Source organism: Gadus morhua, chromosome 23 (genome assembly GCF_902167405.1).
Source record: "Gadus morhua chromosome 23, gadMor3.0, whole genome shotgun sequence".
Lineage (NCBI taxonomy): Eukaryota > Metazoa > Chordata > Actinopteri > Gadiformes > Gadidae > Gadus > Gadus morhua.
The window spans coordinates 9,249,973-9,265,506 of record NC_044070.1 but is presented as its reverse complement, the minus strand read 5'-3'; the positions used below and the strand labels follow the sequence as shown (position 1 = coordinate 9,265,506).

The 15,534-nt window shown below is 48.5% G+C and overlaps 1 protein-coding gene across 1 annotated transcript in view; it reads right to left on the bottom strand.

The window, feature by feature from the left end:
* The window catches only part of LOC115537608 (cadherin-7-like), a 101,837-nt gene that overhangs the window by 48,024 nt on the left and 38,279 nt on the right, over positions 1-15,534 (bottom strand). The window contains exons 3-4 of the mRNA XM_030349629.1: positions 9,124-9,418; positions 416-535 (exon numbers count right to left, since the gene is read on the bottom strand). Of these exons, the coding sequence (XP_030205489.1) occupies positions 416-535; positions 9,124-9,418 (415 nt within the window). The remainder of the gene's footprint in view (positions 1-415; positions 536-9,123; positions 9,419-15,534) is intronic.

Sequence of the window (15,534 nt, the reverse complement as noted above, 5' to 3'; positions counted from 1 at the left end):
TGTTTTGAATTGAGATCCAATCTAACACAATCAAAGTAAATAGAATCTAATTGAATAATACCTCATCTGATACAACCCTATCTAATATAATACAATCTAAGATAATTGTATGCAATTAATATATCATAACCTAACCCTAGCCCCTCCAACCCATTCTAATGCAAACTAATCTAATGCAATCTAATGTCACCTATTACATTGTAATCTTATCAATAGGGAGGTAGAGGTTGGAGATAGAGAATCTGGCCGTGGGTCTCTCAGCTATAGACGTGCCAAGGTCCAAGTGACAGTGTGAAGGATTCTGGAATGGTTTTCAGCAGATAAGAAGGAAACTTGCCATGCTTGTAACAGATATGGAGGAACAGGGCTACGGAGACATGGAGGATTGACGGCCCGGTCCCTAGCATTAACCTACCGGTCCGGGGCTCCACGGAGAAGTAGGGCTGGCCATGGATGATGCTGTAGATGACCCGAGCGCTGTTCCCGTACGTTGGGTCGTCGGCGTCCGTCGCCGCCACCTGCACCACCATGGTCCCTGCGCACGGAGGAATGAGAGGAAACAAAAAAACCTTTCAGCAGTTTCCACGACAACGAGCGCCAATTCAAAGTGGGTTAATTATGGAAATAGTAACTATATCAGTGTCAATGTATGACCAACTGCGGGAGAACTGAGGAAGAAAGGGAAACTATTATATGGTGAATGAAAGGGGAAGGAAAATGGTGGCTTGGAAGTGGCCTAATGCAAAACCAGTGTTACTTTCCTTTTTAATCCAAGTACTCATTTTTCTTTTCCGGTCTTTGTTTGTCAGTCTTAGTGTTGGCTTCCTCTGTGTTTTGTATTTGTTTGAAATTTCATGAAACCATTCACGGGTTTGGAAGTGGTATTTCTCCCCAGAGTGGACTGAAATCCTTCGAAGCGCCAAATCTGGTGTTGTCGTGCAGCTTTTCTGGCACGCTAAAGATCCCGACACCCCTCAGCAAACACAGAGTTGTCGCCATCATTTGGGAGGGACGGTGTGGCGAGATTAAAACGGTACTCTGTGCCCTTCCTGGAATCATTTTATTTTCATAGTCTTTTTCGGTTTCCCCTGAAACTCCAATCTTGTGTTGGTAATTCAGCAGCGGGATAAGTCTTGGCTCGTAGCTCGGCACGCTAAAGAGAGAACCGGCACAAAGGCATTATATTCTGTTCAGTTCATTAACGTCCCTCTACTATCTCTATCCCCTCTGAATTCATTTTGGTTTTTACAGATATCTGGAGAGAAGCTCTCGCCAATCAAGGCGTTTCCAGTTCAACCACATAATCCCAGGGAAGCTTTATTTTCTGTATTGCACTCTTTGTTGGCGGTATATAGTTTGCTTTCGGTACCCCGGCAAAGGACAATATCTTTCAATTTCAACAAACATTCAGGGCTTTCCGGACTACCAACACATCTCTGGGAGTTTTGGCAAGCAAGAGAAAACAAGCCAGACTTTTGTTTTTACAACATCTATACCCCGTTATGTTCGGTCCACAGAGTCGCACATACACGCTTCACAAAAAATAACTCCACCTTCATGCAGCTAACTCTGAAGCCAACATTTGTGTCTTTTGTGTATGTTGTTGATGTAAACATACTCTTCCGTTGGCACAACTATACCCTTGTTTACGACGACGAACTGTCGTAGCTTAATGAAGAACTGTTGAGGACTTGCTGCTCAACTTCTATAGCTACAGAGATCTAGGCTGGTGGAATCTGTTCAGCTCGCTGTACCCACTATTGTTTGGAAGTTAACCTATTTTTTTTAAAACCACAACCCTTGTTTAGAGTTGCTTATTTCTGACATAAATCATTGATTTATGAGCTAGTACTACTACTACTCTTGGGTTTTCATCGCTACAGCGACGCAGCTTCACGTTATCTCAAATCTATTCTGTTGTGCTGTACCACTTATGTTGGGAAAACACATTATAAACACAGTTTTCCCACCGCAGCCATATGCTTGCGTGCTTTCCCTGACCTACACTGTTGAGTGAAGAGCAGTAGAGTACCGGCTCTGGGCTTGTGATTCCTACAGCGATAGACATCTGGAGCCATTCCTCAGCGTGTATAGGCTGAGTGTTTCATGAATCGATCACACTGCTTTGATTACTCCTTGCATGCCTCACCGTTGAGTGAATGCACGGAAATGTGCGCAGCCATTATAACCCTCTTACGAAGCTTACGCCGATATATATCAAAACAACTCCAGCATGGGTTCAGTAATTATCGTATGGTATTGAACGGAGGCATCAGGTGAGTTACAGATTATAAGCGACCGGATTGCGTTGATGTGTGTGAGTCTCTGGTGTTGGTTTTGGACGGAGGATCAGTGTATGTGCTGGGTCCTGTGATCAACCTAGCTGCTGTTGCTGCCAGGTCTGGCTAATCTCCCTGACTCACAGCAATACCTGGTGGGTCATTACTGCTCTCTCCATCTCACTGGGCCTTTCATCCGCGCTGTGGCATACCGCGCCGCACCTGAACAGCCCTTCACTCTTTCTCTATCTTTCTCTTTCTTTCTTTTGCCGTTGCACTCTCCAGCTATATTACCGTAGCTCTCTTGTTCTCACTCCCTCCCTCTTGCCGTCTCAAACTCCAAACACAATTCTCTCTCTCTCTCTCCCTATGCGCGTTCTTTCTCCCCCTTTTCTCCCCTCTTTCTCTCTCACTTCATTGCTCATTTTCTACACTCTCTCTCTCTCTCTCTCTCTCTCTCTCTCTCTCTCTCTCTCTCTCTCTCTCTCTCTCTCTCTCTCTCCTATCCCTCTTATACTTGGTAGGTTGGTAAACCCATGAGCACCTACAGTGGAATCAGACATCGGAGAGAGAGGAAATCTCCAGGGCTCCTGTCTATCATAGGCATGTTACCTTTCAGCTTGGACTCCGTTAGAACCACCAGGCTGTCCCCGCCAAAGATTCACTGGTAATGGCTGCTGGGGTTCACAAGGATGCCTCATAAACCCCCCCCCCCCCCACACACCCTCTCCAGATAATAACACCTTGTTTACAGCGCTGCAACACACAGCAGAGCGACATTGCTGCTGATTTGACTGAACTCGACCACTGCATCCCAAGACACAGCAACTGCAGCGACAGGGAAAGGCCATCTGGGATGTTCAAATGGGCTTTTGCTTCCAGTATGGCGTCCATAGACATATCCATAAGCAGCCATGCAATATTGATGTTCTCAGGGAACATCTAAAAACAACGGAAGTTGTTTTGGCGATTGATTAATGGACGGCATAAATATCCGCAGAAGTTGAGTTCCTGATTTTAAAAAGTCTATTTTTTTGTTTGGCATTCTTTAAATCACGTTGTGGAATGTTTTTTGCTTACATCTCCCTCAAAGGTCTCTCTGCGGTTCTGACAGGTTTTATGGCTATTTTAAACTGATTGTATTCCTCCTCGTCCTTGTTTTGTTGTTTCCCGTTTTTAAGCACGTTGTTTTGCAACTTTTATGCAAAAAGATGCCATACACAGAGCAAAAGATTGATCGCTGAGCGCCTTCGGAGCGTTGCCATAAAGCCCGCTTCCAGGGTCGTCGCAGTCGTCGCCGGCGACAACCGCTGAAGTATCCATCGCCAACGTTTCCCTTCCAGGAAGCGACGGTACGTCAGCCGCAGCGCATGTCACCGACGCCAAAGCCGCCGCCGCCAGGCCCCGACAGCGAAACACTCTCGGCGAGACGTTGATGAAGTGACCTTGAGATATAAAAGCATTGTTTCTCCCCCCGCGATGTGCCTTCTGGAGCCGAACGCCTGTGCTGATGAACGGTCGCTTTATGCTGGGATATTTCACTTTAATAGCCGGCAGCTATATCTGTGAGCCCAGAGCCTGTACTGTAGCGGTTATAAAGGAAATGGCCCCGGTGATATTTTACTTTGAGGCAAACAGCGTAATAAAAACCTACTGCTGGTGTTTCGACGCGCGGGACGTGTTGAACGGCCAGGTTTTACTGGGATAAGTGATGTCGGCAATCGCAGATTAGAAGCTCTCTGTCCTGCTCGTAAAACGACAGAAGAGAGGAGAAAGACAAATGGAGGGAATTTATAGGGCGCTTTTCTAAACACAACTCACAGGCGGAAAAAAACAACTTTCAGTTGTGTCTCTCTCTCTTGCTCTCGCTCTCGCTCTCGCTCTCGTGTCTCGTTATATTACGTAACATGGCGTTAATTTAGCTTTTTGTTGAAAGCGACTTGCAATAGGTGTATTCAGCGATGAAGATATAAGCCCAAAAGGTGCAAGAATCAGCACAGTACATAAAAATGTATTGGCTTATTGTCTCCCAGAAGCAAAAAGTCTCATCCATTCATACACATTGACACGTTCAGAAATGTTCACCTGTTCCCTCACAATTGACAAGTTCAGAAATGTTCACCAGTTCACACACATTCAACCATACCCACTCACCAATAACCACATGCATTTTAAAACCAATTCACACACAGATTTGCAGCTTCACACCCATTGACACATTCCTTGTAACCAACAACAACATTCTTACACACATTCACCCATTCAACATCTTTTCACATTTGTTACATTTACACATTCACCAAACACTAATCTATTAAGCGCAAACTCTCTCTCTCTCTCTCACACACACACACACACACACACACACACACACACACACACACACACACACACACACACACACACACAAACACATAGATTCACAAGGTCAAGAAACATACATCAATTCAAAAACAAACTCAAACACACACACGCACGCGTACATTCACAAATTCACCCATTCACACATGTTTTCCTATCCAACGTGTCCCAAGCCATGCAAGTCCAGAGGGGGTCTGTGTCTGGGAGACCTCTGGGAGACAGCGCCACATAACATAATACCCAGGTGGAGCCAGGGTGTCCACCCTCCCAGCCATCCCCAGGGGAGAAGTCCCTCGTGGGGCCGAGGGAGCCTAGAGCAGGCCCGCTCCGGTAGATCACCAGATGTTAGTCATGACAGCTGGTATTACAGGCTCCCCATAACACCAAGGTCACCGCATGACGGGGCGATGAAGGAGAGTTCGCCCGCCACTCTAAATCTCTATTATGGGATAGTATTTAAAATCACTTTACACAAGCTTCAGCTGATTGGCCGGTAGGTTATCGTTCAGCTTTGACTTGATGGGGCTTTCGACAACGATTTATTTAGTTTTTTAAGGTGATCCCTTCTCTACTCTTTTCTCTCCTCTCCTCCTCTCTCGCTTTTCTCTCTTCTTCTCTCCTCCTCTCCCCGCTACTCTCCCCTCCTTTTCTCTCCTCCTCTTCTCTCCCCTCCTCCCTAACCTGTCCTCTGCTCTTCCTCTCCTCTATGCCTTCCCTCCTCTCTCCCCTTCTCTGTACTCTCGAGACAATTCTCCGCTTGGCCTTAGCCTAATAGTCTCCACATGGCAGAGGATGTCTGTTATTATTAACGCCGGCTGATAAAAAACATTGAGAGGGGGGTGTGTAAGTCATGTGAGCTCCCCTGATGAATGGAACGACGTGATTGGTTCTGCTCGACGAGCCTGTCATCTGCTACTCACTTCGCCCTGTCAGCCCAACTTCCATTTTTGTCCGTCTTCATTTCCTTGATGGATCAAAATGTCCACCTTTTTTAGTATCTATTACCGGGGGATGGGGACAAAACGGCGTTTCCCCATCAATTCCGCGGCTTGGCTGAGCAACTGTCACCTGGCAGTAATGGAAACAAATATGGCAGCGGTGGTTTGAGTGGGAGCGGCGCAATGTGAGTTAGGGAGTTAAGAGTTTTAAACCTACAATCAATATTAATTTATTATTTTCAATAATTTACTAGTACAGCAGGGTGTAGGTGTGCACGTGGTTTAGGACGAGGGACTGATCGACGAATCGCCAGCTTTATTGTTTATAAGATCGAAAAATACAGAAGTTGTTTACCTGTCTGTGCAGTATCATAATAACCACCAGTTCAAATTCCAACATTTAAGATTGATCACTTTCCACATTGAATGACATTTTTAAATTGTGATAATGATAGCAGACGTTATATCCAACTTAAACATTGTTATATACAGTGTTTCATACCATTATAGTTAATGATCCTGTCTGTCCAAGCGGAAAACGTAAGCGCCCCTCCGCGAGAAGACAGATTATAATGAGGATTAATTTGCTAAGGATGGCGTTTATGTCGTGATATTGTTCTATAAAGCAAGCGAAAACAATTGAAATCAGCCTTTTAAGCGCGCTACGTTGCGGCGCTCTGATGACTGCCCACCGTGATTAAGGTGATTATATTTGTTCACAGCCACACCTGCTTCCCTCCTTTGCGGTTAGGCACGGATATTGCTTTCAGTCTAATTTAGACATGTTTGTTTCGTAAAATACCGCTTTTCCCTACAATACGCCAAGTTTCACACAGTTTAACACCTTCTTCTCCCTCTTCATTTACTTTTTATCATTCGTTTATTTTTCGGTGGTTTTTCATCATCGTGGATAACATTAATTGATAATCTGGGATCAACTGTCTTGTTAGCCTTCTCCGCTTGTCCTTTGAATAACCCTTCCCGGTATATCATTCCTGGAACATACCATTCGCTCCATTGTCTTTTTGAGGTGGTGGTGTTGGTGGTTGGGGGGGGGGGGGGACAGTGGTGGGGGGGGTCATGAATTAGACAGGAACAATGACAGCTGGATGAAGAAGTGGGGGGGCCCGTAAATCCAACCGGTGGTGGCCTTGGGTTTGACATTACATTCCCTGAGCTTGTAATGAGGAGCCCGGTCAGCCTTTACCGGGCCCTTGGCTCCGGACGAGCGAGGACTGCTGTCAGCCAAGTCTCTCTCTCTCTCTCTCTGTCTCTCTCTCTCTCTCTCTCTCTCTCTCTCTCTCTCTCTCTCTCTCTCTCTCTCTCCACCCTCTCTCTCTCTCGCTCTTCCACCCTCTCTGTCTCTCTCTCTCTCTCTCTCTCTCTCTCTCTCTCTCTCTCTCTCTCTCTCGCTCTCTCGCTCTTCCACCCTCTCTGTCTCTGTCTCTCTCTCTCTCTGTCTCTCTCTCTCTCTGTCTCTCTCTCTCTCTCTCTCTCTCTCTCTCTCTCTCTCTCTCTGTTGTCCAGCGTCAGACGTCACCCCAGCGACCTCCCCGGCTCCCTCTCCTATCTTTTATTTGCCCCCCAACGTCTGCCCACTTCTCTCCCGCTACGTGTGAATGGCCGAGCACCACCTCTAATTACTTTAATTAATTAAATTCACGATTTCCTCTAAATTGAAGCCATTTATCAGAGGTGGGGAGTAATGATTTAAAGACGTCTATAAAGGAGTCGTAGAGGACGAGGAGGGGAGAGAGAGAGAGAGAGAGAGCCAACGTGGCCCTCCCTCCCCCCCTCCCTCCCTCCCCCTTCCACCACCATGGATCATATAATTGGGTGGAGCGGGTATTTACGGGGAGAGATTGGACGGCTCCCACGTTGTGGTGGATGAAGACCTTCCACCCAGGGTGCTGGGTCTGTAAATAAAGCTGACCGAGGTCACCCTGTTTCTGGGCTCGCACCGCGCAACGCTCGCCCCGCTGGCTGGGGGGGGGGGGGGGTGGGACAGAATAGGACTTATCTCCGCTTTAACACACAACACCGCGGGGCCCTTATACCGCTAATCCTCTGGTTCCTTAAGCCACTAGCCTGAGCCCCGTGAACACCTCCCACCTCCTCCAGCACCAGCGCCACTGTGGCTTTATTATCCACACGTCCGCCTCCATTCCCCAGCCTCCACCCCCAGCGGCTGCTCCCTCCCCACCGTACCCAGCTCTATTATGCCCGGGCCCCCCACCCACCATCATCATCACCACCTCCTCCGCCTCCAATTGCAACACCAACTCCATCCACCTCTACATCCTTCAGGCCCATGGCAAAGACCTCCATTCCCACCACCCTCTTCGCATACGTCCCCTCCTCCACCGTCGCCACCACCTCCTGCTCCATCCCTTCCACCTCTTCCACCCACATCCCCCTCCATCCCCCTTCACCACAGCCACCGCCATCCCTACCCCCTTCCCCCACCACCTCCATCTCCACCTCTGTCCCCTTCTTCGGCCTCCACCACCTCCTCCACCTCCTCCCATTCCTTTCACCTCCACCACCACCTCGATCCCCTCCACCACCACCTCGATCCCCTCCACCACCACCTCCGTCCGTCGCACCCTCCACCACCACCACCTCCATCTCCCCATCCATCTCCTTCTTCTGCCTCCACCAGCTGCTCATCCGAGCCCCGTACATCCTGAGGGCTCACGCGTGTCATAACCCCCCCCTGGAGCCCCCCGGTGCCAGAGTGGGCTCAGTCCAGACCGCGCCCTCGCCCCCCCCGGGAACGAGCCCCCCCCGCCTCCACCAACCGTCCGCCGTGCTTCAAGGGGAGATATTGATGCGGCTTGTTGAGGTGGAAGTGGGACGGAATCAACATAAAGCAGAGTTTTCTCTCATTAGCATCTTCATCAGAGAGGCTTCGGCGTATCCCCCCTCGGTTCCTCCCAGCGTCGGTGCAGACGGTTGAGCGGTTCTGCGTCGGAGATCCAGCAGTGCATCGCTCATCCAGACGACAGAGATGACGGATGAGCTTTATTACACCAACAGCTCGTTTCCCCTTCTTCTGGTACGAGCGCGCTGCTCTGGTTGAATTATCACTGGGAGTCTAAGTCGGGGGCGGGCTGTATCGTCCCGACCAATGATAGAGTATACATTGATGTCTCAACCGCCGAAGGATCGACAAAGTAGCCAATCACATGGTGGATTGCTTCTGTGTTTCGCCTCGTTTTGGTTGTCTTTTAAATGGGTCATATGTTACTTTGAGAGGCGGTTCTGTTATCGGCTGACTGGTTCACCAGTTAGCCGAATTGGCAGAGCAGTGTGTGAAGGGCTGACCGGTTGCATAGATAGATGCGATGAGGAGGAAGAGGCAGAGAGAGAGAGAGAGAGAGAGAGAGAGAGAGAGAGAGAGAGAGAGAGAGAGAGAGAGAGAGAGAGAGAGAGAGAGAGAGGGAGAGAGAGAGAAAGGGAGAGAAAGGGAGAGAAGGAGCGGGAAGGAGAGAGAGTGAGATGAGCGAGACGATCCCCCAGCCCAGAGTCGTCCCCCAACCTACCCAGTGGGGACATCTCGGGCACACCGGCCATGTAGGGCCCGTCCAGGAACTTTGGCTCGTTGTCGTTGATGTCCTGCACCTTGACCACGAACTCGGAGCGCGGCTCCACGGGCTGGTTGGTGACGCGGTCCACGGCCTGCGCCTGCAGCGTGTAGTAGGCCTGCGCCTCGCGGTCCAGCCGCTTGGTGGCGTGGATGTCGCCCGTGTTCTCGTCGATGGTGAAGATGGAGGCGGCGCCCTCGCCCGACAGCACGTACTTCACCTTGCCGTCACCCCCGTCAACGTCCGAGTGGAGCTGGGTGGGAGAGAGAGAGAGAGAAAGAGAAATGGTTTGGGTCTGGAAGAGCTAATTAGCATATTAGCATGCACTAATATGCTAGGTCGGGCGCCTCAAAAGAGGTATTCTCCCGTGCGTTTCATTCACTAAGTATAGACTGTGAGCGATGAGAGTTCTTTCTAATTGTCCTCAAATTAGCTCTTCATTCTTTCCGACGGCACCTTTAATGTCTATAAGAACACAGGTAAATAATTGTTTGTAAGACGTGCCCAAACGGCAGAAAACCACTTAGTGTTGTTTTTGTACCTTTATTTTTCCTTTGTTAAAGTGTTACACTGCTCTGTAAATGTTAATGTCCATGTTTCCATGCCAACAAAGCTCTTTGGAATTAAATTTAACACAGAGAAAGAGAAAGTTGTAGTGCGAGAAGGTTTACAGTTACGCGTACAATTAGTTACAATTGCACACTTCACAAAATACTTTATCTGCATATGTTTTACCTATAATTTTCCATTGTCTCTTTTTCTGTAACTGCTTTGGCAAAGTTTCCAGGCATTAAAGCTCTTTTTATGTGAATGTGAAGTAATGTTATTGGAATGTCATCAAATGGGGAGAGAGAGAGAGAGAGAGAGAGAGAGAGAGAGAGAGAGAGAGAGAGAGAGAGAGAGAGAGAGAGAGAGAGAGAGAGAGAGAGAGAGAGAGAGAGAGAGAGAGAGAGAGAGAGAGAGAGAGAGAGAGAGACGGGGGGGGGGGGGGGGGGGGGGGGGGGGGGCAGGAGGGAGAGGGATAGAGGTTTGGGTGGTGGGCAGTAAAAGTGATATAGTTTTATATTTATCTAATGTCATTTGTCTTTCATCCTTTTTTAATTTTCTATTACCTGTAGTTTTCATAACTTAACAGAATGTCCCCTAAGATTTTGAAACTTGATTTGCAGGTCCATTACTTTCCGAAAGACTACATTTCCCACGAACTACATTCGTTTTTACCATCCAACTGAACTGTGAAGCTTCAACACATTAATAGCCTTATGATCTGCAGGAAAACACAACTCCTCCAGCGGATCCTTCAAACACAAATAACCGTTATTCCTTTGAAGGGGGCTCAAAATAGCTGTTGCGGTGCTGACAAGCAGCATTAAAACATGCCATAAATAAAGTCCACAACATCACACCTCGGAAAAATAAAGTCAACAACTAATTATTCCATGGGCACTTCCTGTTCCTTTTCCGTACGCCTCACTTATACAGTACGCCACTTACGTGACAGAATATCGTCTCGAATAATCAACGCGAATAATGTGTATCTCAAAATGGCAGTTGACAATGGCTTCTCAACCTCTACTCAAAGCAACACACGCTTTAAATACATGCAGACAAACAAACAAGACTCGACTCTGCACGACGCCTGTCCACCATGTCAAATATGTAAATAAACAACACAACGTTACGTACATTTCAATATATAATACGCTATTTGGTCGACGCTTTTGGCTCCAAAGTGTCTCAGGCGTCACGATGCCTGTCCACATCTTTAAATATGTAAACAGGTTATATATAGTCAAAGTCAAAAGTCAAAGGGCTATATTGTAATTTGTGCAGGAAACCCAGGGTCATTATGTGCATTGAAAATATTTTTGACCTTGAACAATACGTAGGAGGCATAACAGATGAACAAAAGAGTCACAAATAAAATGGCAAAAAAGACTGAGTAGTGACATAATAAAAGATAAATAAAAAATATATAGGCCTATACATAAATAAAAAAGGGTATATAAATATGGGGCTTATTTTTCCAAGGTATATATATATATATATATAGATAAATGGCATACTTGGATTTGTCTGAGGCGTGAAGATGTCAATGATGCGGCACACCGTGTCAAACGTATAATAAACATTTATGATTGCCATTTGATGGAAGCTTTTCTCCAAAGCTTTTCTAACAGCAGCCTGAGTGCGTTGGTTCCTCGAACAGAGGCCTCCGTTCCTGGAGGACGGTCGTTTGACTGTCGGAGCGAGAGGCTATTGATCTGAATCGCGGGGATGTTTTTGGCACGGATTCAGAGTTCAGTAGGGCGGGTACGGATAGTCTAGCCGCGTGTGGGGTGTTTTTACTGCCAGATGAAACGGTCTGGGTTCGATCCCGGTGTTCGCTGTGTAACCTGTAGGCATCCTTGAGGCTGATTGACTGAGCCCTACCTGCTCCATTCACTGGAAGTCCGTCGGGATGAAAGCATCCGCTAAATGACTTAACGGTGGTGACATAGATTGCCTGTCACCTGAAATGAAATTCTACGAACGAGTGACCAAAGTGGGGAGCCTAGACCTATAGTTAATTTCCCAGGGTGCGCCTTTCTCCGAGGGAATGCCCGCTGTTCCGCGGACGTTCGATTCATTAAAATAATGGAGTGTGTTGTTTGTGCTGCGTCATCAACCGCCCGCGACGCACATTGAAGCGGACGAACCGAGCGCACCTTAATGATTCTGAATAAGGGCGTGCCGACCCGTCTGCCTACAGTACTTAGCTGACCAGCGCTAAATACCTCACACGCGACTGTCCTCCGCACACCGAGCCCGGGGCCTCTAATTGGGCTTTAAACTCTGCATTCTCACCTTGTAAACAGCGGGAGCGGCGAACAACAGAGAACAGTACACAAAGGCTCGGTAATGAGGGCTATAATTGCTGGAGCCGCGCTGCTGCCAGGCACCTTGACAAGGATTTTTCCGAGAATATTTCTGACTGTTCGCAATCAAGTCACGCACCCCCGAGTCATTTAGAGCTTCTTTGTGGGTTTTTCATATAATAAAATGATTTGTTGGTATATTTCATATTGTCATAAAGGAAAAAGGCAGTTCTGGAAAATCTACATGATTTCCGAGGATACACCCACGGCGAACACTGGGTAAATAGACATGGTGTTCTTTTTCGTCCCTCTCTGTTCTAGTCGTTATACAATCTTAGCAAAGCTGACGCATTTCTTTGGACAACTGGGGCAAATGTACAGAATGAAGATGTAGCAGTGCTCTTGTTTGAAAATAAACCAGCCCTTTTTTCACCCCTCCCCCACCCTCTTTATAATATATTGAACACCTCTGACAATAGCTTTCTCTACACATAATACAACGCACGCCATTGTATTCCCCCCCCCCCCCCCCTCTCTCTATTCTCTCTGTTTGAATGTCTGCTTTGATGGTATTTCGCCGGAGATGTGCGTTCACGTTCCCTGTCAATAGGAGACGGGGGAGGGGGGGGGGGGGGGGGGGGGGGGGGAGGCGGGAGGGGGATCGGGGGGCTATTGTGGTGCATGGTATACTGCGGGCAGGTACGGCGCCCAGCACTAAGGAGGTAAAAGGTCTTTTACTAATGGGTTTCAAGCCTTCGTGTGGAGGATAGGCGGGTTCACCTGCTACGAGGTCAGCTGTGTGGGCGTACGTCTGTCCATAACCCTCTCACCCCCCGCCTGGCTCAACATGTGGGCTTTAGGTCTAGTACGGCACACCCCAGGCTTCCCACCTGCCGTCCCCTAACGCTTAAAACAAATTCCCCCCTCTCTCTCGACCCTGATGACCTGTTGCGTAATGACATCTGAATTCACAGTTGATAACCAAAATGATAAAACGGTGATCATCATATAGCACCCGGAGGAAAAAAAAAAAAGATCAGTTTGAGACGATATTAAATTTCCCATGGTGCACTTTTCTCCCGCCGATCCAAGCACATTAAAGGAATTAAAATAATAAATCTGTGTCGAATGTGTTCCCGCGACGTCCGCCCTGTCCTGTCCGTGAGGGCGCGAAAGAGGACATCAAGGAAGACAGCACCCTCTCAGAGATGGATTCGCCCCCTCCCCGGGAGAGGCAGTGTGAGGGGGAGTCACTGTGCCGGCCCCAGCTGGGACGCCTCCTTCTGGTAAACACTCAGACACACTCCGCTGAGATGTCCGACACGGCATGGACGACGGGGTCAGAGGTCGGGGACCGGCCGTTACGCATGATCTGCTCCGCCATTGGGCAGGACTCATCTGCGGCTCGCTTGCCCTGCGGCCCGCATCTCTATTCATCTCTCTCTCTCTCTCTCTCTCTCTCTCTCTCTCTCTCTCTCTCTCTCTCTCTCTCTCTCTCTCTCTCTCTCTCTCTCTCTCTATGTATGTCTCTATTATTCTATGTCTCTTTTCCTCTCGGTGTCTCTTGCTTGGTCTCTTTTTCTCTGGCTCTGTCTCTTTTGCTACCTTTGGTAATTTCTCCCTCCCTCTCTTTTTCTCTCTCTCACTCTCTCTTCATTAGCCTCCCGTTGAGTCTTTTCCTTCTGCTGTCTCTCAAGGTATCTATCTCAATCTCTCTCTCTCTCTCTCTCTCTCTCCCCCTTTCTCCCTCTCTCCACGCCCATCTCTCTCTCTCTCTCTCTCTCTCTCTCTCTCTCTCTCTCTCTCTCTCTCTCTCTCTCCCTCTCTCTCTCTCTCTCTCTCTCTCTCTCTCTCTCTCTCTCTCTCTCTCTCTCTCTCTCTCTCTCTCTCTCTCTCTCTCCCTAACCAGCCCATATTTCCCTCCCCAGATGTAATCAGTGTGGATAATTACATGAAATATGTATAGCGAGACCGGGCCTATTAAGGGAATACCCAGGTCAATACGCTTCCCTCTCAGTCATCTCTTAGCCGGCTTTTAAAACCCCCGCCGCCGATTGGCTGCCGCGGCGGTAACTTTAAATTGCTCCCTCTTATATTTCTTTTCCCCAGTTTCTCCACTTCTCGGGGACAATGTGCGTTTCGCTTCTCCTCATCAATTCTGCGTCCCATTAGGCGAGCCGGGGCGAGAGGCAGCCAAACTTACATTTCGATATCCGCGAGTTGGAAGTGGTGGGCTGAGGAGGGATGGGGGGAGGGAGGGAGGGAGGAGAGTGAGGGAGGGAGGGAGGAGAGTGAGGGAGGAGAGGGAGTGAGGGAGGAGAGTGAGGGAGGAGAGGGAGGAGAGGGAGGAGGGAGGAGAGTGAGGGAGGGAGGAGAGTGAGGGAGGGAGGAGGGAGAGGGAGGGAGGGAGGGAGGGAGGAGAGAGAGACAGGAGGAGACAGAGGAGAGGAGAGGGAGGGAGGGAGGAGAGTGAGGGAGGGAGGGAGGGAGGGAGGGAGGAGAGGGAGACAGGATGAGAGGGAGGAGGGGAGAGGGAGGGAGGAAGCGGTAGCCATATATATATATATGAGCAAAAAGGAAGAGAGAATACAAGTTTCAAATCAACGCGCACCCAGCTGTCATAACTCAGCATGCCGACAGGTCCCCAGGGCACGTACGCCTCAGATTTGTGTTCGCTTGTTTACCGCGCAGCCAGAGAGGAGCTGGCAAAACTTTTTATTTATTATTATTTCAGGTAAGGGGAGAAAAAAAAAGAGGGAAAAAAAGACATCACGTCCTACCCAGAATGCACCTGGGGGCTTCACCACAACAACTCCTAAGGAAGATATTCACACATTTTGGTGAATAATCCGCTGTCGTCCCTATCTTTTCATTGTTTTATTTTATTATTTAACCTCTCTCGCCCGGCGTCGGTGATGTAGCGCTTCGATGCGTTGCCCGGCTTACTGTTTCGATTGCCACCATAAAGCATTGTAGACGGATCGCTAGGGGCGTGCGGAAAAAGTGGAAGAATTCAAATAAAGGAAAATGAATAGAACCCAGAAGACATATGTCTCTTCTCTTGAGCTCTCTGGGTCTCTCCTTTGTCTCTCTCTTATTACTCACCTCTCTCACTTTATTTCTCTCCCTGTCTCTCTCCCATCCTCGCTCATCTCCCTCTTTCTGTCTTTCTGCCTGGTTATATCTCTCTCTATCTCTCTCAGTCTCTCTCCCTCTGTACGTGTTTCTCTATGTTTCCCCCCCCCCCCAGGCATCTGTATCTATATCTCTGCCTCCCCTCTCTTGCTCCTTCTCTCTCTTCACCTCGTTCCCTGTCTCCCTTTCTTCATCTCTCTCTCTCTCTCTCTCTCTCTCTCTCTCTCTCTCTCTCTCGCTCTCGCTCTCTCTCTGTCTCTCTCTCTCTCTCTCTCTCTCTCTCTCTCTCTGTCTCTCTCTCTCTCTCTCTCTCTCTCTCTCTCTCTCTCTCTCTCTCTCTCTCTCTCTCTCTCCCTCTCTCCCTCTCTCCCTCTCT